This window comes from Geospiza fortis, unplaced genomic scaffold, assembly GCF_000277835.1.
Source record: "Geospiza fortis unplaced genomic scaffold, GeoFor_1.0 scaffold114, whole genome shotgun sequence".
In the NCBI taxonomy this organism is placed as follows: domain Eukaryota; kingdom Metazoa; phylum Chordata; class Aves; order Passeriformes; family Thraupidae; genus Geospiza; species Geospiza fortis.
The window spans coordinates 1,024,573-1,045,308 of NW_005054383.1; the positions used below are offsets into that span (position 1 = coordinate 1,024,573).

Below are 20,736 nucleotides of genomic sequence, written 5' to 3' on the forward strand. Positions count from 1 at the left end.
TGTGCCTGGCGGCTGTGCCTGAGCGCGCCTGGCCTCAAAGCCAAGGGGTCTGGATGTGTAGTGCGCGTGGGAAAACCTCTCGGGCGTCTGTGAGTTTGCAGGGTGCGCAGGACTGTGAAGGAAACCCCATTCAAAAGTAAAAGAAAGTGGTTTTTTACTGTAAGGGTAGCTGAACGATGGTACTTGATTGCCCAGAGCGATTGTGGGATCCACATCCTTGGAGTTGTTCAAATCCACCTGGATGTGGTCCTGCCCCGCTTGGTTGGACGGTTGAAGTGGGTGATCCCCAGAGTTCTCTTGCAGCCTAAACCACTCTGGTTTTGTGAAGCAACACATTGGAAATGAACCTGTGCCACTTCCTGTCTGTAAAAATGGAGTTTTCACTGAGCTGCTCATGAACCCTCTGGTCCCCATTTGGATGCTCCTATAGGCTGAACTGGTATCTCATTTTGGGTGTCCATTTCATTTTCATGGCAATAATACTGCTGAGGATAGTACATTTTGTATACATAAATATGTATGTATGTGTGTGTGTGTATATATAAATATTGCCTTGAAATAATACTCCAGAAGATATAGGCAATGGATCTTCCATTAGCATTCCTGGCAGCAACTGCTTGAAAAGATAGGCTTGAGTAGGTTTGGTTGTCTTCTTAATATCTCTGGTTGTGTTCCAGGGACTGCTGTCAGTTGAGAAGGAAAAGTTGGGGCTTGGGGGAGGTAGATGAAGTGACAGTAGTAACAGTTAATCTATTTGTTACTACTGAACAGGGACAGCTGAACTGTTTGTCACTACTAAACGTGGTCACAGGAGTCAGGGCTCAGAGGGGCTCTTGTTGAAGAGCGCTTGAGCCACCCCTTCTGAGTCTCTTGGCTTCATTAACCAATTTAAACAAGGCCTTTCTGCTCTGTACTTTAGTCTTGTGGCATTATGAGGCATGAGCTGTATATGCCTGGTTAATGTGTTTGCAGTGTCCTGTGCTGCAGTGAAGAGGTGCTCAAGTGAACACCTGTGTATGTGTGTACTACTGTGTAGTACCTTTTTCCTTATGCTGTTCTATCACTAACTGAGGTGTCCTCTGTTTTTCTTTTCCAGTGGTTCACTGTAGGTGTTCCAGATGTTTTTCTTTCCCTTCAAAGCGAAGGATAATAAAACGGCCTCGAGTCCTGACGTTCTTGAACCTCCCTGAAGATGTTCTGTTTCACATCCTGAAGGGCCTCCCTGCTGCAGACATCCTCTCAGTCAGAGCTGTAAGTGCTGCAGCTTCCCCTCTGCCAGGCTCAGGGCTCAGCTTTGCCTCCAGGAGCCTGGACTGCACACAGAACAGGCTTCTCATGTCACAGAACCTGAACAAACCCAAGGAGTGCCTGCAGGGTTGAGATTTTTGCTATCCCAGGGACAGTTTCACTTCTCGCTGCTCAAGTTAAGAGTAGCAGCAGTATTTGACTACTTTTTGTACCTTTTCTGTGGAAATTGTCCTGACAGATTACTGTGGCTGAACAAATGGATTTGGTTTGGCATCTCTTGCCTTACTGGTTATCAGGCAGGCAGCAAGTTAAACATAACTTGTGATCAATTAGTTACTTCTCTAAAATAAGATTGCAAAGACCTGTTTTTCTGTTGGTCCTTTTATTTTGGTAATCATTATTCTGTGTTCCCTCCATGCAGGTGCACTCACATCTTAAATACCTTGTGGATAATCATTCCAGTGTTTGGGCACATGCAAGTTTCCAAGACCTGTGGCCATCTCCAAATCATCTGAGGATGTTTGAAAGGTAAGTTTTAAACATCAAATTTGTCTGGCCTTTTAGAAGATGATGTTTGAAGGAAGATTAACTGTTCTAATCAGTCCTCAGTGTAACTGGGGGTTCTGAATTGTACAAAGAGGGGAAATATTTGCTTTGGCAATGAAAAAAAGGTTGATTTCAGGTCTAAGCTGCTGCTGGTCACTGCTGCCTCTTTAACTAGAGCAGGCCCTATTGCATGTACCAGTTATTTCTCTTCACAGGCATTAATATTCCAGATTGGAACGTAACACATTCCCTAAAACCTCTTTGTGGTGCTCCTATGTGAATGAACAAGTGAGGTCAGGGGCTCCAGAGAATAATCCTGTTTCTAAGTCTAAGTTGGCTTGGTCCCTTCTTGTACAAACCAGTGTAATGAAAAACAGGTGAATTTCAGTAACAAAGTTTTAAAGGGTAACAATAAATCTGCTTCAAAAAGATGAGGAACATCTTTTTATCCATCTGATTTGAAGGGGATCTATTGGTGTCAGATATTTCTCTAAGATGTTTAAATGCCATGCTAGTGGTTTTGCTTCTGAATGTCACTTCCTTTTGAGGCAGACCAGTATGTGCACATCACTTTGGGAGGGAGGAGCACAAGGGCTTGATGTTTTGATGCATGTCCTTGAGGGCACAAGGACCAAACTGTGGATTCTGGTGCTAGGAAGGATTTTAACCTCCAGTGCCTTCTCTGTTTGCCCTTCAGGGCTGCTGAAAGTGGTAACTTTGAAGCTGCTGTGAAGCTGAGCTTGGCGTACCTGTACAACGAAGGCCGTAAGTGTGGGAGCTTGTCCTGGGGCTTTGGGGAAGGTGGCATGAGGAGGTTTTACATTGCTCTGCTTAGGCACTGGCCACAAAGCTGCCACTGGGAATTCAGGGTTAGGAGTTATCCTCTGCGAGCTTGTGATGAAACTCAGCTACTTTGGTAGTGGGATAAATGTATCGAAAGGGCCTGACAAGTGACAGGAGGAGCCTCCTGACACAGGGTCCTGGCAAGGCAGTTGGTATTTGCAGAATGAACTCCCCAACTTAGGTTATGTGTTCCTAAAGCCTGACTGTAGTTAAGATTTTTCTTCTTTAGCAACCTCCATGATTTGTAAGGCTCTAAATGACAGAAACAGTCAACCTTTTCCTGTTTGTTTCCTCCTGTCTGTCTTGGCCTGACTGAATGCTAAGCAGGCATTGTGAACAAACTCCACTTGATTCCTGGCTTTCTCTCTGGTTCAGTGTCCATCACGGGCCACGGGCGTGCAGAAGTGAATGGAATAAAGGCATCTCACTACTTCAGCTTGGCAGAGCACCTAAATGTGTGTGCAGTCCCCTTTATCTGGCTGTTCATCCGTCCTCCCTGGTCCTTCTCTGGCAGCTGCTGTAAGGCTGTGGTCTACGAGAGTCTCAAGGCAGAGTGTCAGCTTGACAAGGTCAGGTTTCTCTCTGCCCTTGGCTTTACCCTACGTCAGTAACTGCGTCTCGTTATTTTGGAAAGAATACTTTCGTTTCCCTGAGGAGCCTCCTGTATTCTTGTTGCTTCAACAACGGTGGCTCAGTCATTTATTGACTTTATTGCAAAACTGCACATGACAGATCATGAGTGCTGGAGGCCTGTACTGTCTCTTCGGAGAGGTTCAGTGCTATCTCAGGATAACATAGAGAAAAGCAAGGGGGAAGAATGATTGAAAGATAAACCAAAACTGTAGTCTGAAATTACTGCAAGAATTGCTGTGGTTTAACAATGCTTTATTTTGATGCTTTCTTCAGGCTCAGAAAGGATCTATTCTCCACAGCTTGGCTAAGGTTTTGAATTTCTTTGAGGTGAGCAGTATTTCTGATGGGTTTGGATTTGGGTTTTTTTCTGGTGATGCTAATGTTGTTTAGCTTGATTAAAAACATAAATCAGCCAGATGCTCTTTTAGTCCTCAAGGGTCCCAGGAGTTTCTGTTCTCATGAGTTTAATTTACTGCTTGTTTAAAGGAACGTTATTAACTTACTTTATTGAATTGTACAAACGGTGAAATTAATTTTGGCTTAATCATGGCCTTGCAGTATGTTCAGGTCTCAAAGGAAGCCTTCCAGTAGTAATGCCTTGTAAAACAAAAAATAAAATAAAAAGCCTTCAGTGGCAAGCAAGCCAAAAAGCATTTGTCTGGCTGAGGAAAAGCACTGACTGCTCTCAGAGCTTGCATGTGCAAATGGTAGCACTGAGTGGATGGGGGAGCATTCCTCAGAGGCTGAAGGGCATTCCCAAGGGATGGATTCTGCTCTGTAGCTTTAGCACAGTGTTCTGTAGCTTCTGAAGGGTTGAGGCATCCACTTGTCTGGACAGAAGGAATACCAATATATGCCTTTTGTTTTTAGGATGAAGGAAAAAAGAAAGAATCCCTTGAAATGCTTGAAGAATCCTCAAAACAGGGTTGTTTAATCAGCTCCTACCTCCTTTGGGAAAACAACAGAAAAGCTGCTGTAAGTAGTCATTTTTTGTCTCCAAACAACTTTTACACTAACTTCTGGATCTCTGTTAGGTGCAAGGAATGTCCTCAGAAAGCAATTGCTATTCCTCAGATTTTACCTTCTTCATAAACAAGGAGAGTACTAAGAACTCTCTGAAATGAGCTCTGGTGTCTGAAATGAGGCTACAGGCAGGTATAGCCAAGGTGCCACAGAAGTTTACTCCAACTCTGCTGAAGCCTGAGCACTGCTGGCCAGTGATCCCAGGGCTCTGGTGAACAAGACCAGGAGGCTCCTGCCTTGTCTTTACTAAATCTGCCAAAGCTGTCCCCTTGGAATCCTGAGTGACTGCTCTCATTTCCTGTGAGACCTGAAAAAATGTTCTTAAAAACAGTGGTGTCATGATAAAAAACAGACTTGCTGCTGAAATAATAGGTGTACCTCCAGGCAGTGTTTTTCTCTGGGTACTGGTGCTACAGTCCTTCTGTTTGTTGTGCAAAGGCTGTGGGTTTTTACATCTGCTTGTGTTCCTCTCTGTAGATGTCGGATCCTGGCAGATACCTCCAAAGTCTCAGGAAGCTACGAGACTACGCAGCCAAGGGCTGCTGGGAAGCACAGGTAAGACTGAGCTTTCCCAGAGTTGCAGTCTTTATTTGGTCCTTTCTGTGCTGCCATTGTAGGTTTAAATTGCTCTTTTTAGAAGCAGGACCAGCATTGCTGAGTATTGTCTTTATGTGCACATCTGTATCTACTCTGCAGATTCTCTTTGGGAAATTGCAGCACACTGGTGGCAGAATGGAGTGAAGATGCATCTTTTGATGGACTTAAAAGACTGGCCCCAAATAATCTGTGTGCTCAACATTTAAACCAAACTAAGAACTACTTTCAAGTAGTTTGCCATGTTCAGTGTTTTGAGCAGGAAAAATAGAGGACCATCCTCTGCTGCCTTAGTTTGCATTTGGTAAAAATAAACATGCTTTCTTTTGTGTTCTCTCTACTACAGATAGCTTTAGCCAAAGCTTGTGGGAGTGGAAACCAACTAGGATTAGAAGCAAAATCTTCCAGGGAAATGGTTTCTCAAATCTTTCAAGCTTCCCTTCCTATCAGCAAGCAAAGCATCTTCACTGTGCAGAAAGGAATGAATGAAATAATGAGGTAGGAACTTGGATCCATGAGTGAGGCCCCACAACAAAAACTATTCCCTATTTCCCTGCATATCTCTACATACAATCTTTCTACAGTTTCTCTAGAGAACCTGTGCCAGGGTCTCATGGCCCTCACAGGGAAGAATTTCTTCCCAATATCCCATCTAGCCCTGCCATCTGTCAGTGTGAAGCCATTCTCCCTTGTCCTGTCACTTCAGACCTTGTTCAAAGTCCCTATTGACTCCCTTTTCCTGAATAAACACTTGCAGCAGTGTCACCCATGTTAGCCTGCCCCTTAATCCTTATGGATGAGTTCTGTATCGTTCCCTAGGCAGACCTTGATACATTCCAGTTGCTCTCTCACATGTAGGGGCAGCTCCACCACTTCCCCTTGCTGGCATTGCTTTCCTAAAAAAGTACATAACCATGCATGGCAGCATTCCAGTCACATGGGTGTCCCGGTGTGGCTCTGTAATGGCAATGGGATCATGGCCCTGTGACCACACACACATCTCCAACTCCTCCTGTTTATTCCCCACACGGTGTGTGTTGGTGTGCAGGGAGGGGATGGAGCAGGCAGGTTTGCCAGGAGGGCTGCAGGAGGATCCACCACAGCCACAACCCCGCTTGAGGGAGTTGGCTCTTCTCTAGGGAGGCATGTCAGGAACACTTGTCACTGCTCTGCTTGGCCTGGCTCATTCTCCAGTTGGATGTCATAGTGTGGGACACCACTTCCCAAGTTCTTCCTTAAGTCTCTCTTCCTGTTCTAGGTATATCCTGGTGGATTGGCTGGTGGAAGTGGCTACCATGAAGGACTTTTCTAGCCTGTGCCTGCACATGACAGTGGGGTGTGTGGACCGTTACTTGACGCTGAGACCTGTACCTCGTGCTCGGCTCCAGCTTTTGGGAATAGCCTGCATGGTCATTTGCACACGGTGAGGGTTCTGGCTGGTGAGCACAGGTGGTCATTATGATCTTCCAAATTCTTTCCTGCAGCTCAAACTTCTTCCCCATTCCTTGCTTGTAATACTGGAAGGGCTCTTTGACTTTTCTCTACTTTGACTGCTGTTTAACTGTGTTTACATACAAACACACACTCTGTAAACAAGGCAAAAAAGGTAGTTTCTTGCAGGTTTTTTTTTTCTTATTTAAACACATGGTCATAGTTGTGGATTGCTCTACATGCATTCCATCAGCAACTGGAGTCTTTGACACCATATTGGCATGAGAAAGCTGGAAAGGAATAGAAGCAGCAGCATTCCATAGCTGAGCCTGTGTACACTCAGATGAACTGCATGGTGTGGTGGAAGATTATCCTTCTGTGTTAATTTCCTTAATATCTTGCATCTTAACCTAGGAGAGGCTTCAGAGATGAAGAATCAGGATCAGAGAATGACAGACTGGATTGGGTTAGAAGGGATCTTAAAGATCACCTCATCCCACCCCCTGCTATGGGCAGGGACACCTTCCACTATCGCAGGATGCTTCCAAGCCCTGTCCAACCTGGCCTTGGACACTTCCAGGGATCCAGAGGCAGCCACAGTGTCTCTGGGTAACCTGTGCCAGGGCCTCACCACTCTCACAGCCAAGAATTTCTTCCGTATTAGGAAGAACATTCCAAATTAGGAATGTTCTAGTAGGTGGCTCCATCTTACAGGTGAAATAAAGAGCTGCAATTCTTTGCTGGTCTACCTGGGAAAGTACCTTGTGAAGTTGTTTAACTCTGGTCATTGTGGGTGTAGTTATCTGCTGTAAGTGCACAAATCCCCTTTCTGCTGGGGCTAACTTAATATTTAACATTACAGTTTCATCAGCAAAGAGATGCTGACGATACGGGAAGCTGTGTGGCTGACAGACAACTCCTACAAATATGAAGAGTTGGTCAGAATGATGGGCGAGATAATTTCTGCCTTAGAAGGAAAGATAAGGGTGAGTTTGGAAAGTGGATGGAATATTTCCCTGCCCTTGGGTTGCTGTTCAAGTCAGGCTGTAGCAGTTCCTATCTCATGAGTTGGGGGTTTAAGTCAGAGTTCTCAATCAATTGTGGAACCTGTTCATGTCTCAGAGTATGCAGATACAGAACCCTCTGCCTTCTGTAGAGATTGAAACTTCAGTTTTAAGAGGCCATTTATTCTATCACTGGAGAATGCATCAATGTCAATGTAGTAGTTAAACAAAAAAGCCCCGAACAAACAAAATCCAGCACCTGGAAACAGCTGTTTCCAACAGCACAACACTTTGTGCTGGTCTTGTATTTTCAACCTCTGTTCTCCTTTCTGCACTAGATACCCACCATTTTGGACTACAAAGAAGTTCTGTCAAGCATTGTCTCGCTGGAGAGAAGAACTCTTCACCTTTACAGCTTCATCTGTGAGCTGTCCCTCCTGAACACAAGCCTCAGTGTGTATTCCCCAGCCCGGCTGGCTGCTGCTGCACTGCTGCTGGCCAAGATCCTGCATGGGCAAGGTAACCCATCTTACCTCAAGCACAGACTGCCCATCTGCCTTCTCTTTCTAGGGAGATTTTTTTGGGGTTTTTGGGTGTTAGTTTGTCTTTAGGCAAGATGTCCCAATCACTTGGCTGGGGGAGGTGGACAGAAGAATGGAGAAGAAGGGGACAGGTATAAGAAGTCAGAATGAAGAGCTGAGTTCAGCCTGTTTGGCTGTACTGGGCAACCCAGATGATTAGAGGGCTGGAACAGCTCTGCTATGAGGAAAGGCTGGGAGAATTGGGATTGTTCAGCCTGGAGAAGAAAAGCTTCAGGGTGACCTAATTGTGGCCTTCCAGTACCTGAATGGAGCTGACAGGAGACATGGACAAGAGTCTATTTACAAGGGCCTAGAGACAGGACAAGGGGAAATGGCTTCCCACTGCCAGAGGACTGGGTTAGATGGGATATTGGGAAGGTGTTGTTTCCTGTGATAGTGGTAAGGCCCTGGCACAGGGTGCCCAGAGAAGCTGTGGCTGCCCCTGGATCCCTGGAAGTGTCCACAGCCAGGTCAGACAAGGTTTGTAGCAAGCTGGGACAGGGGAAAGTGTCCCTGCCCATGGCAGGGAGTGGAATGAGACGGGCTTTGAAGTCCCTTCCAACCCAACCCATTCCATGGCTCTCTGATTCTATTTTACCTCTTAATAGTGAACTAGAGTGTTAGCATCAGGCTATGCAGGCTTTGTATTTAAATGAGCCTGAAAATTTCTGTCATTAGGTCTAACATCAGTTTGGCAGATAAACCTATCCTTAAAGCCAGCTGTGAACTTGAACAAACTATGGACAGATATAAGCTTGCAAATATCACAATCCTTAGCCTATTAAAGAAAATAAGCTGACTCACTACAGAACTACTGCACTTCATGAATATGTAATTCAATATATGAATATGTACTCTCTTCTCCAGCACACTCCTGGACCAGCCAGCTGTCTGAGTGCACTGGTTTCTCTCAAGAAGACCTCTTGCCCTGTGTGCTGAGCCTCCACCAAAAGTGGTAATGATTTTGAGACTCTTTGAGGGGACACATGAGTACTTGGATTGCAGCTCTGGCAAATGTGCTGCACCTGTACAGTCAGCCCTTCCCAGTGAAGGAAGGGCCTTTGGTTAGCTGCCTTGCTCCCCTGCCACAAGGCCCTAAGGTCCAGTTCAGGGACAGCTGTTCTATTTCTGCCAGCTGGTCTGGCCCTGGGTCACAGAAAACAGGGACAGAAAAGGAATTAGATGCTGACATGCTTAGAAGCCACCAGGTGTCCTGATGAAGCTGCTGAAACACCAACTCCCTTAGCACAGCACTGAGCGACAGAGGAAAATTATCTAACTTGGCAGGTTTTCTTAATACTGTTTCATAGAATCCATTGTAAGATAGGGGTTTCAATCTTTCTTTCCAGCTTCCATGATGATGTCCCAAAGGATTACAGGCAGGTGTCCCTCATGGCAGTAAAACAGCGATTTGAAGATGAGCGCTATGAAGAAATTGGCAAAGAACAGGTGGGTGAGCTGTGGCTGCATCTGCTGCTGTCTGATATCCAGAGCAGAGCTGCTGTCCCATGGCAGGCTGTGTGAATAAAGTGAGAGTTTAAAAATTGAGTTGCAGGGACTCTTAACTGATGTTTGAGTGCCTGTGGGAAGAACTCACTGGGATAGATTTCTCCTAGAAAATAAATAGTGTTCTGGCTATTTAGTTCTCATAAGAATCTCATGGTCTAATTTTTACAGGTGCTTTGACTTTTTAAAATCTGTTTGTTTATTTATTTAATATTTTAGGTTATGAGTTACAGCCAGCTCTGCTCATTGTTGGGTGTGAAACAGAAGGACCCAGAGCCCAGTCCCTTGCACAGGAACGTAGTGGAAATTCAGACTTTCCTCAGCTCTCCCTCTGGAAAGAGAGCTAAAAGGTGAGTATAACTCATGGCTGTCAGCAGCTCTGAAGATCAGCCAGAGCTTTTCCTCCTCTCTGGTACCCTGAGGTTTCATTCCTTAATACAATCCATTTTCCTGTCACCATCTTGACATACCTATTAAAAGAGCTGGAGAAGACTTGGATTTTGACATATGATTTCTGGGGTGTTTTGCTACAGGAGGAGGGAAGACAGCATTCAGGATGACAGAGGCAGCTTTGTGACTACACCCACAGCAGAGCTGTCCTCCCAGGAAGAAAGTCTGCTGGACAACTTCCTTGACTGGAGTTTAGATTCCTGCTCTGGTTATGAAGGTGATCAGGAAAGTGAAGGCGAGCGAGAAGGAGATGGTGAGCAGTTTATTCTTATAAAAAGCAGCCAAGAGGATTAAACCTGTCTTTTCATTTTTGCTTAAAACTGTTTCTCAGGCACCAGATGCCTAAACTTTCAGCTGAAGACCAGGTGGAAAAACTCTTCCCCTTCCCCCATGGTTATAATTGTTAAACTCTCTCAGAGGTATCTTATCTGTTCTTTCTCTGCACTGCTTCAGAATGTGATGAGGGGTTTTGTATTTGCTCAGCGTTTCAGAGTCAGGCTATTTGCAGTGCACCCAATGTGATGAATGAGCCACTGTCTTAGGAACACTAATTAGCTGTTGGGTTTTGCTGACCCTGGGCCTGGCTGCTCATTTTCTAACAGCTCTTAGTAGCTGTTCAAATAGTCTGAGGGAAGAAAAGATGCTGTGTGAATAGAGGGTGAACTTAATGCCCTGCCCTCCAGGTGTAAGCAGACTCTTGCTTGACTTTTTTCTGCTTGACTGTGCTGAGTGCCTGCTTAGTTCTGGATGGGGCCAAACTAAGATTTCTCTTTTCCCATCCTGCAGTTACCAGCCCCAGTGGGATCCTGGATGTGACAGTGCTGTACCTGGACCCTGCAGAGCACTGTGGCCAGGACTCCAGTGATGAGGACAGCCTGCCCGGGGAATGGGATGGCTCTGGGGCACCCCACAGGGAGGGGGAGCTGCCAGGGGCATATCTCACCCCAAGGAATCCCAACCCAGAGGGGAGCTCGGGCTACTCTTCTGTCAACACTGCCAGTCCTACATCTTCTGTTGAAGGCAGCCCTGGAGCTCCTCCCAAACCTACCTCAGCATTGCCCCACGGCAATTCCATGAACAAGGAACCGTGCCAGCCCCATTACCTGCACAGGAGGCAAGTCAAGAGGAAAAACATGGCAGAACACACTGAAGAAAGGCTGAACTTGGCCTTCTTAAGCCTCTGATTTCTTCATGCTTTTAACTTTACCGGAATTTCTAGAAACTGTATTTCTGTTGCAGTCATACAGGGATGATAGTGAATAATTGTAAATACCTCCAAAATACCTTCCCTTCAACCTTGTCTGTCTTGTACAGCTGGGCTATTTCCTCCATTCACAGCTGCCTTTTTATGTATCCCCTATTGCCTGATCCTCTGCTAAGGTTCTGCTCTCTCTGTGAAATTCATAGCCCAGTTTTATCATCCCTCTTAGAGATAGAAAAGAGCTGTCCTGTCCCTTGCTTTCTCTGAGGCCTGGCACTATGAATGAAATGAATTGACATTGGTTCTCAAGTTTCTGAATGTAACACTATGCTTGAATCTTCCACTTGAAAGACCTATTTTGAGGTTGTGCTGCCTTTTTACTCTGTCCAGGTCTCCTTCAGCTCCCCTCTTCTTGTCTATGGCATTTGCTGCACTGACACAAGGTTTTTATTGAAAAACCCCAGAGGTAAATGAAGGCTCACTGCAGGTCTGAGCTGCTCTCTCACCTACCTCTCACATGGTTTAAACTCCATTTGCCTCTTCTCTTGTTGCCATGTTTTCTTCACCTGAAAAATCCTTCTGTGCCTTAACACATAGGAATTGGAATACTAAGGTACAAGACTTCAAAAAGATGTCACTGAAGCTAACACTGGAACTGGACTCCAGGACTGCCAATTTACTGTGGCATTGGCAACAGTTCAGCTACACACAGTGTAGTGAGTGTTTATTGACTGTTTTTTTATAAAATTGTTTTGTTAGTAGAGATGGATCCTGGTCTTCCTTCCCCTCATTCCCTGGCCTGAGGCCTGGAGAACTGCTGGGATGAGGTCAGGGTTTAGCTCTGAGCTGAGTTCTGATGGTTAGGTTGCAGTGGCACTGTCTGAAGGCTATTTACACAAATCTCACAAGGAGCACAGGGCTCAAATCACCCTCACAACCCAACAGCAGTTCCAGAGAGGCCTTGAATCTTCCAAATAAACAAGAGTAGCCTTGGGTAGTTGTCCACAAAGTTTATTACAAAACCATGTACTGCCACTCTCATTCAAAAGAGAAAATCCCTGATTTAGTTTCCTGGCTCATGGTGGCTTCACTGCAGTTCTCCAGCTACTGCTTCCCCTGATCTGCCATGCAGGAGTCTCTTCACATTAATTTGGTACAGCAGCAGCTCAAACTTCAGCACTGGGTCACATTAACAGGAGAAGAAAACACAAAAACTTCTCATTCTAAAACTGGTAAAAGTGAAAATATATTTGGGAAAGGCCTCACTGCAGAAAGCTCTGAACTCTTCCTTGATCTGAAAAAAAAAAAAAAAAAAGGCAGAAAAGAGGAAGATGAATCAGTTTAAATTCCTTCCCAGGAGGAGGAAATTAGGTGAAGAGCTGACTCTGTGCTCCTGCTGCTGGATGCAGAGCCTTGGCTGATGCAGCCTGGCACTAAAATCAGATGTGGCTCTGTATCAAGCCTCACTCTATGAGGTGCCTCATGGCTAAAATAGCAGGTGGGCACTAAAACCGGAGCTACAGGCTGCTTTCTGAGAGAGAAAAGCAAAAACTACAGCCTAGAGCTTTAGATATTAAAAAATATTGCCAGATGGCCTGAGTCTGCATTTTGTTATCACCTCCATAGCCCTGCAGCTCCTTCAGCATTTGCTGTATTAACCCTTGTTGTATTCCTTCCTGGGCAAGTGTTTCCAGAAAAACTTGAGGAAACACAGGCTAAGCCTGGCTTTGTGCAGCACTGGCTCGGTATCAATAGGGAATGCCATGTCAGGAGGAGCAGGTTGGTTTCAGCTGCAGAGATGTCACAGCCCAGCCTGCTCTGCCCTCACCTGCCTGTGGCAGCACAGGGCACACGAGGAGGTGCCAGCACTCACCTCAGGGCACCACTGGGACATCCACAGAGTCGTAAGCCGAAGCTTTCATCTTTTCCAGTGGTTTTCCCAGGAGCTGCCGCAAGGCCGCGTAGTCAGGCTTCTCCTCGTACTCCAGGGCCAGCACCTGCTCCAGGTAGTTCTGCAGGGCATCTGCAGGAAAGGGGTTTGTGGGAGCAGCATAGAAACTTCAGCTGCCAAAAGGCCATTTCAGGCTGCTTGTCCTGCAGCCAGCTCACACCCCCCACCAACCCAGGCAGCTGCAGAGAGGAAAACCAAACCAAGGCTAATACAAAGCTCAAAGAATCACCCAATTATACAATAAAATAGAATCACCAACTGGTTTGGGTTGGAAGGGACCTTGAAGTCCATCTCCTTCCACCCCTTGAACACTTTCCAGGCATGGGACAGCCACAGCTTCTCTGGGCAACAAAGTGGGATGGGGAAGTGTCCTCTAGCCCCAGATATTTAATTTCTAAACCCACCAACACAGCTCTCCCTTCAGCAAGGTTCATTAGAGATCATGGAGAGCAGCCCTCATTCTTCTGTACAGAAAACAAGGGATTTGTTCCCAGCCTGCCAGACAGTTCATGCAATGCTTGGTCACCATCACCGCTGGAAGCCATTCTGAACCAGCACCCCAGCACAGAGAAAGTTCTGGCTTCCAGGTACAGTCAGTCCTTCATCCCTGAGTACCACTGCCACTGAGAGCAAGCCCATACCTGGAATGGATCTCTGCCTGAAGCACAGTTGGAGAAGGCATCTCACATCCTTTCTGTACCTGTCAGAAGGAGAAGCAATGGAGCAGGCACCTGAGCACCTGGCTTTGACAAAAAAACATCCCCAAAAGGCTGAATTCAGCTGGCCATGTTCTGGATGAAGCAGAACCTGGGGTTCACCAAACACCCTGGGGCCAGGCTCAGCCTTGGCTGTGGGATTTGCCACATCCCAACAGTATATTGTGACCTGGGGATTTCAGTCACAAACCCCCCTCGCTGCTTTCTGCTAAGCATTTCCCAGAAGAATAGATGATTTCTCCTACCTTTCTTTCTGTTCCACCACAACTTTTACTTTGTCCAGCTCATCAGACCAAGGCAAAGTGCCACAGAGCCATTTCAGAAGACAGTAGCCCAGAGATTCCAAGTCACTCCGTCGAGATGGTCCTGATGGGAAACACGAGACATTCACACATCTCTCATGAAGGGGCAGAAGTAAAGAAATTCAGGAGCTTCATGAGGATGTGCTCTGGGGTATCACTACTCCTGGGAGCCTGCTAACATAGTTCAGGAATCACCTCCCAGCATCTGGAGGAAGATTTCCTGAACGCTGTGAAAGAGCAGTCACATCCCAACCAGGAGAAGGACAGAATTTGGCACAGGCTGCCCAGGATAGTGTGGAGTCTCCATCCCTGGAGGGATTTAGAAGTCATGTAGATGTGGCACTTGGAAACTTGGGTTAGTGGTGACCTTGGCAGTGCTGGGTTTACAGCTGGACTCAATGATCTTAAAGGTCTTTTCCAACAAAAGTGATTCTATGATTTAAATGCCTTTCCAGCTCTCACTGCTTCAAGGTCAGAGCACAGCCTGCTGCAAATCTGTTTTGGGCAGGGATCCTGTCTGGCTTGAAAAAGATCCCTGCTAAGCCAGCACGAAGGGCTCTGTTTTCTATTCCCCACACGCCTGCAGCAGCCAAGGCTCCAGATGGAGCAGGAACATCCCTGCTGCAATCACTGAATGACCTGGCAAGTCCCAACACAGCAGCCATCGGGAGGCAGGAGTGAACAGCCCAAAGAGGAACGCAGTTCCTGGTGCATGTGAGTGCCTGGAGAGCAGCAGTGCCAGCAACGCCAGCAGGGAGCACCACCACAGGAGCAGCCCCAGCACGTGTCACAAACCCAGACCCACCTGTGCCCTTGTGGCTGTCCAGGCTGATGAACTCCACCGTGCCCTCGTGAGGGGTCCTGCTGCCCTCGCGCCAAGCCACGTGCTTCCCCCCGGGGCAGTAGCGGAAGGCGAAGCCGTAGCCAGCGAGGGGCACCTGCAGGGCAGCACAGAGCACCCACCTGCGTGCAGAGCAGCCACTGTCCAGCCTGCTCTGCTGTCCTGCCCAAGGCAAGGATCTGGAGGCTGCCTTATCCCAAGTCACCATGCCACCTCCAGTGCCCATTCCTGGCAGCACTGCTCCTGCTCCCTACCTGTGTGAGGTCTGCTGGGTTCAGATAGATGTTCTCAGCAGTGATGTCCCCATGCACATACTCATTCTCATGAATGTACTCCAGGCAGTCTAGCTGAGAATAAACAGGGGGAGCATATCAGATCCATGCAGGCTCCTGCAGCACCCTGGCTGTCACTGAGCTGGACCTTCCCCAGCTCCCTGTGGCCACACGGATGAGCACTAAAAACACCATGTCTCACAGTCTTCAAGTTCAAAGGTCAGGTTTTTCTCATTCTTCTTATCCCAAATTCCTTCAAGGTGACACAGTAGTCAAAAGATGCTACAGCAGGTTAACAGCAGGTTTAGAGACCCCACCCAAGCCCCTGGACCAGCTTTAAAACAATTCTGGGAGATCCAGAAGGATGTTAGAAGTCCTTTCTGAAAAAGTCCCTTGGGAAGGATTGGTTCTCCACATACCACACGAACTGCAATCTGAAAAGCTGCCTTCTCCCTCAGCAGGTGCAGGCCATCGCTCAGGACCGACTGAAGAGATCGCCCCAAATCAGAGAACACCAAAAACCTGCAGGAGAAAAGGGCTTTGCACATTGCAGTACCTACCTGGTTTGGAGATCCTGCAACAGACACTTGCCAAGTGATCCATTGGACCCCACTTCAACTCCAAGCTGACCTGGGCAAACACTTCCTTGACTTTTGAAAAGAGAAAACTTCTTATAAAGGAGACAGGTGTGCTCATCATGTGCTGCAGACACACAGCCTGAATCTCCCCTTTGTGTTAAGTGTCAAGGACCAAAATAAGGTGTCCTCTGGCCTGAAGGGCAGCAGCAGCAAAAGCAGTAACTTCACCAGCAACACAAGGACTGAAGGAAACAAAGCAATGAGAGGCAAACCATTTAAGACACAATAGGAGCAGTGCATAAGGTCAGGAGCCCAAGGTGCAATGACAAAAGGACTAGTGGAGAGCAAGCAGAGGAGAAGGAAAGCCAGAGGTGCTCAGACAGCCCAAGAGCTCAGTCACCTCACCTGTAGCTGTCTGCATGCAGTCCAAAGCCAACGCAGTTGGGGATGCCCAGCAGAGGCACGGAATGCCACTTCTTCCACTTCTCCACTACAAGAGAAGAGGACAGTGCAGCACATGCTGCTGAGGAGCTCCAGGAGGAAGGACTTAGTGATGCTCCTCCTCTGAAGGTCTGCTCTGCCCTGGAGAGCTGACAGTGGCCTCTCATCCTGACTCTGTCCCCAGAATTCCAGTCTCATGTGTGCACTGGCATGTCAATGAATATAGCACTGTAGAGCAAGAATGGAGTAGGGAAGATTCTGGGAATACCAGAGCAGGCTATGGCATGGGATTGCTACAGGGCTGGGGAAAACAAGGAGAGGGGAGAGAGGGAGGATGAAGGACAAGCAGATTTTTATACTTCTCCCAGAAGTGTAGATTTGACATAAATTCTTCCACCCCCCTTGCCTACATTCTCTGGGCAGCTTTGTTCTTGCTCAAGTTCTGGGATCAATGGAGTTGATACCAGAGAGCTGGTGACAGAACCACCCATGGAAGAGGAACGGGAGAGTGAGCCAAGGTGAGACAGGCTGCAGGGCTGGACAGCTCCCAGACACATCAAGACAGAGTGAGGAGCACAAGAAAGCTGTGCTCATACTGCACTGTCCTACAGCACACAGACCGCTGGGAGAACTGGCATTGACCAAACTCCTCAGCACTCTGGCACTAACCAAGCAGGGGATTATTTTATCCTAGTCTGGCCTTCCAAGAGATTCACAGAACTAATGAGAGGGAAATGGCAGTTATCCTTAGTCCTTGCCCTCACAAGAAGCACCAACCTGTGCCTGCCTTTGCAGCTCGCTGGAAGAAATTCTGTTCGTTGTAGATCCTCCCATCTTTGGCATCCTAAAGGGAACAGGGAGGAGTGTTATTTCAGCCACACACATCCTGCTGGAAAGGAAAGCTTGGGTAAGATTGCTATAAGACCTTAACTACTCATTTTAAAGAAAGCAAAGATCAACTAACAGAGCTGAGAGCAGAGCTCAGGTGTCTTGGTTCCCTGTTTAATGCTGCCCCTAACAAACACATCAACTCTGAGTATCAGCACAGAATAGGAGAGGGGCCATCTCAGGTTAGGCCTTTCCAGCAGCCCATTTACAGCTGTCTGAGGGTTAACAACAGCCAGTGCAGCCCAGGCACAGCATGGAGGGAGCTGTGGTCCCACAGCTGTTATGTTAACGGGAGCCAGAGGTGACCTTCTTAGCCACAGCAGGGATGAAGGCATTTCTACAAACACACAAGTCTCTAAAGAGAGGTGTAACATTTATTCTAGCTGTCAGAAAGTGAGACAGGAAAGTCTGTATTAGTAACATTTGAGGTATTGCTGTCATCGAGTCACCTCAACTGCACACAGTTCCCACTCAGAATGTGTTTGCCTACACACACATATCTACTCAACACTAACTCAGGACAGCTGCTATCCTGCATGGCAGAAAGCAGCAGTGTTATATTCTACCTGGTTTGGCACAAAACTGGTATCAAAGCTGGAGGAACAGCAGGCTGAGCACAGACCATGTCCCAGAGGGTATTTCACTCTGCATCTTGCCTGTGAGCCCATGTGGGTCATCAAACCCCAGAGCCAAAATACTCTCATGTGCCACAGCACACTCCACAGTGCTCAGCAGACCACCAAGCAGCCAAAAGAAAAACAGAGAAGTTGGGAGTGTTGCCTACAGAAGTGATTACAGTTTCCCACTGACTGGTTCTAGTTTTCTAGTGGCACTTAGCAGATTTTTCTCCTCCACACTGTATTCCTTCTCCACCCTCTTACATGCCTCCTCTGACAAAAGGTAGAGGGATTATCCAAGTGCATGCAAGAGCCCCACAGAGCCATCAGTCAGCACTGGCCCTCCTACAAACCAGCAACCCCCAAGAGCCACAGCAGACAAGAAAACAGTCTTTCAGCTCTGGTTTGTGAGCTACTGAAAATCAATCTGCTGAATTTCCACGACAGAACAGATGTTACTGGAAATGACACATTTCTGGAGAGCCCAAGAGATTGACAAGAACCTGGAAAGCTGGCTTGGAACTCCAACTATAATTCCTATTTGATTTCGAAGTGTGCTCTGGCTTTTCATAGTGTCTCCATGCTAGCTCTCACACAGCCTCAGCACAGCACCAAATTCCAACCTCTCCAGTTTCCCCAGACTTGAGCAGGGTGTGTGCACGCCTGCCATCGAGGAGAAAGTTGGTCTGTGTCCTGGATTGTCAAGCAAATTGTATTCTATTTGCCATCTGTATGGCAGCTGTCTCCTGTTAAGTGGGGAGTTTTCCTTATCTCTTCCACAACCACTCCTCCCTCCAGGGAGACATCTGCTGATAACAGGCTATTGAATGTCACTGCATGACTGATGCATGATTGATAAGAACTACAGCATCCCATTGGGAGATGCTCCACCCAGAGGGGAGAGCCAAGCATTCTACCCAGATATAATCTGGAGATTCTGGAACACCAGCGCAGCTTTCTCCACTGGATTCCACAGAGGAACAGCTGTCTCTCTTCTTCCACTGGATCTTCACAGGAAGACTGCACCTTTTCTACAGGATCCCTGCTCCAACAGAACCACCCCTGACACTCCAGGAGGGCTGCAGCCACATTTCCAATTAGACTCCTACCAACACCCTGACCAACAGGGTGTCAGGTTGTGTTCTGACTCTGTCAGTGTTGTTTTAGTTTACTGCATTTTTTATTTTATCTTTTTATTTTCTTCCCTAGTAAAGAACTGTTATTCCTGCTCCCATATTTTTTCGCCTGAGAGCCCCCTTAATTTAAAATTTATAGCAATTTGGAGGGAGGGAGTTTACATTTTCCATTTCAGGGTAGGCTCCTGCTTTCCTTAGCAGGCACCTGTCTTTCCAAACCAAGACAGTCTGACATTCCCTAATCAACATCTCCACCTCACACCACCAAGCTCAGTTCTGCAGGTTCCTGAGCCTGGTCAATCAAAGCAGCAGCCTTCTGTTATTAAGGCTTCAGGTTTTTTTTTAATCCTCATATCCATTTTCTTCACACCTTTAGCAGAAAAGCCAACTGAAATCCCAGCACAACACCCTCAGGAGGTCAGATCCATCTCCTAATTTAGCAGGGGGCTCTCCGACCACTCTCTCCCAATTTCTCAGATACTCTCAGCCAAACAGGTCAGGACACAGTTCTCTATGCACTATTCCTTACCCAAACAGATCAAAACTCACAAGTTTGAGGGAGTAGCTTTGCTTTTGAGGACAGGTTCCAGATGCTGACTGCGCTGTGGAAGGATGGAACAGATGTGGTTACAGGAGCATGGAAAAGAGGTTGTGCATCATTAAATGCAGCCTGTGCAGCTGGATTAATTCATCCTCTGCTTCTTTCCCTTGAGCTTTGCAAAGCAACCTCTGCGACAGCGCCTTCCCAGATCACTACAAAATAATTCTTACCTTGCTCCAGGAGCTCAGCACCCTGACATGCAGTGCAGTTCTGCTTAAGTCACAGAAGCATCTGGGCAGGGCTACAGTATGGGGGGGCTTTGAGGAGTATGTGAAGAATAGATCATTAGTAGAATCTCAAAGGCGTCCCCAAATTCATTTGCTGAGCACTCTCTCCAGCTCACTCCATGGTTTGACAAGTCTGTAAGGGATGCCAAGTCCCTCTGCTCTGTATGGATGTTAGAGTTGTATGTGGCTTCCCTTATCCAAAAGGATTTGCACCCATGACTTGGCTCAGGGCAGTTCCTCCTCTCCTGCTCTTAGACCAAGTGCTATCCACAGATTACCTGCTGCTCATCACCTAAAACCTACTTCTATAAAAGCACTCTCCACTATTGACTTTCCTTTTCATCCCATTTTTTTAAGAAGATAGATGGATGCTTAGACTTTGTTATGCAACAGCTTGAATAGTGAAAAAGAAAGTAAAGCCAAGTATCAGGCAAAACTTGGTAATGGAAAAAATTCCTCCTGGACAGCTTCCAAATTAACAAGAGAAGAAGATCAAAAACTCCCCTTTGGAAGTTTACAACTAGACTGAAAAGATCAGCACTTTCAGTACTAAATGGCTGAGAAGCAGTCTATGTGGTGTGGTTGCTTTCTTTGGCCCCAAAACACACTGAGAATTGACATTTAGTGGGTATTGACACCACTTACAGCACCGGAACTCCTGTACAGTGCCAGCAAATAGGTTTTGGACCTAAAAGAGAAAGAGGAAGTGTGGATCCAACAATGGACATTTTATAATAACAGAGCAGTGTAGCCTCGGCTTGATACTATGCTGGTGGCAGAGTGGCTGACAGGCAGATGCCCAGTGACGAATGGCTGGAGCTGAGCCAGGGGAGCTTTAGATTGAATATCAGGAAAGGTTCTTCCCCCAGAGGGTGCTGGGCACTGCCCAGGCTCCCCAGGGAATGGGCACAGCCCCGAGGCTGCCAGAGCTCCAGGAGCCTTTGGACAGCACTGCCAGGGATGCCCAGGGTGGGATTGTTGGGGGGTCTGTGCAGGGACAGCAGCTGCACTCCCGGGTACTTGTGGGTATCTTCCAGCTCAGAATATTGTATGAATGACAGATCCTGCAAGCCTGCGGGTCACCGCCAGCCCGGTGGACAGCACGG

The 20,736-nt window shown here is 47.1% G+C and overlaps 2 protein-coding genes across 2 annotated transcripts; one reads left to right on the top strand and one right to left on the bottom strand.

Moving 5' to 3' along the window:
• Positions 1-1,101: 1,101 nt before the first annotated feature.
• On the top strand, positions 1,102-11,821 carry CCNF (cyclin F). The gene is made up of 16 exons (XM_031060479.1): positions 1,102-1,251; positions 1,670-1,776; positions 2,492-2,559; positions 3,013-3,206; positions 3,544-3,597; positions 4,141-4,245; positions 4,771-4,848; positions 5,234-5,385; positions 6,146-6,310; positions 7,181-7,304; positions 7,661-7,841; positions 8,771-8,858; positions 9,253-9,352; positions 9,629-9,759; positions 9,943-10,112; positions 10,646-11,821. The coding sequence occupies exons 2-16, from the start codon at positions 1,766-1,768 to the stop codon at positions 11,041-11,043; spliced, it is 2,019 nt and encodes a 672-aa protein (XP_030916339.1). The 5' UTR covers positions 1,102-1,251; positions 1,670-1,765; the 3' UTR covers positions 11,044-11,821.
• A 234-nt stretch (positions 11,822-12,055) lies between these two features.
• VRK3 (VRK serine/threonine kinase 3) lies at positions 12,056-19,408 on the bottom strand (the record flags this gene model as incomplete). Its single annotated transcript, XM_031060480.1, has 10 exons — positions 12,056-12,354; positions 12,934-13,083; positions 13,653-13,711; positions 13,973-14,093; positions 14,835-14,967; positions 15,125-15,217; positions 15,562-15,664; positions 16,126-16,210; positions 16,939-17,005; positions 19,352-19,408. Coding segments are annotated over 9 exons (867 nt in total), but the record flags the coding sequence as incomplete, so codon positions are not given.
• Positions 19,409-20,736: the final 1,328 nt, after the last annotated feature.

Bases quoted from the DNA above. Each gene is read 5' to 3' on its own strand.
- CCNF (XM_031060479.1), top strand. The intron at 3,207-3,543 runs GTCAGGTTTCTC...TGCTTTCTTCAG, and splicing joins CAGAGTGTCAGCTTGACAAG to GCTCAGAAAGGATCTATTCT. The intron at 9,760-9,942 runs GTGAGTATAACT...GTTTTGCTACAG, and splicing joins TCTGGAAAGAGAGCTAAAAG to GAGGAGGGAAGACAGCATTC.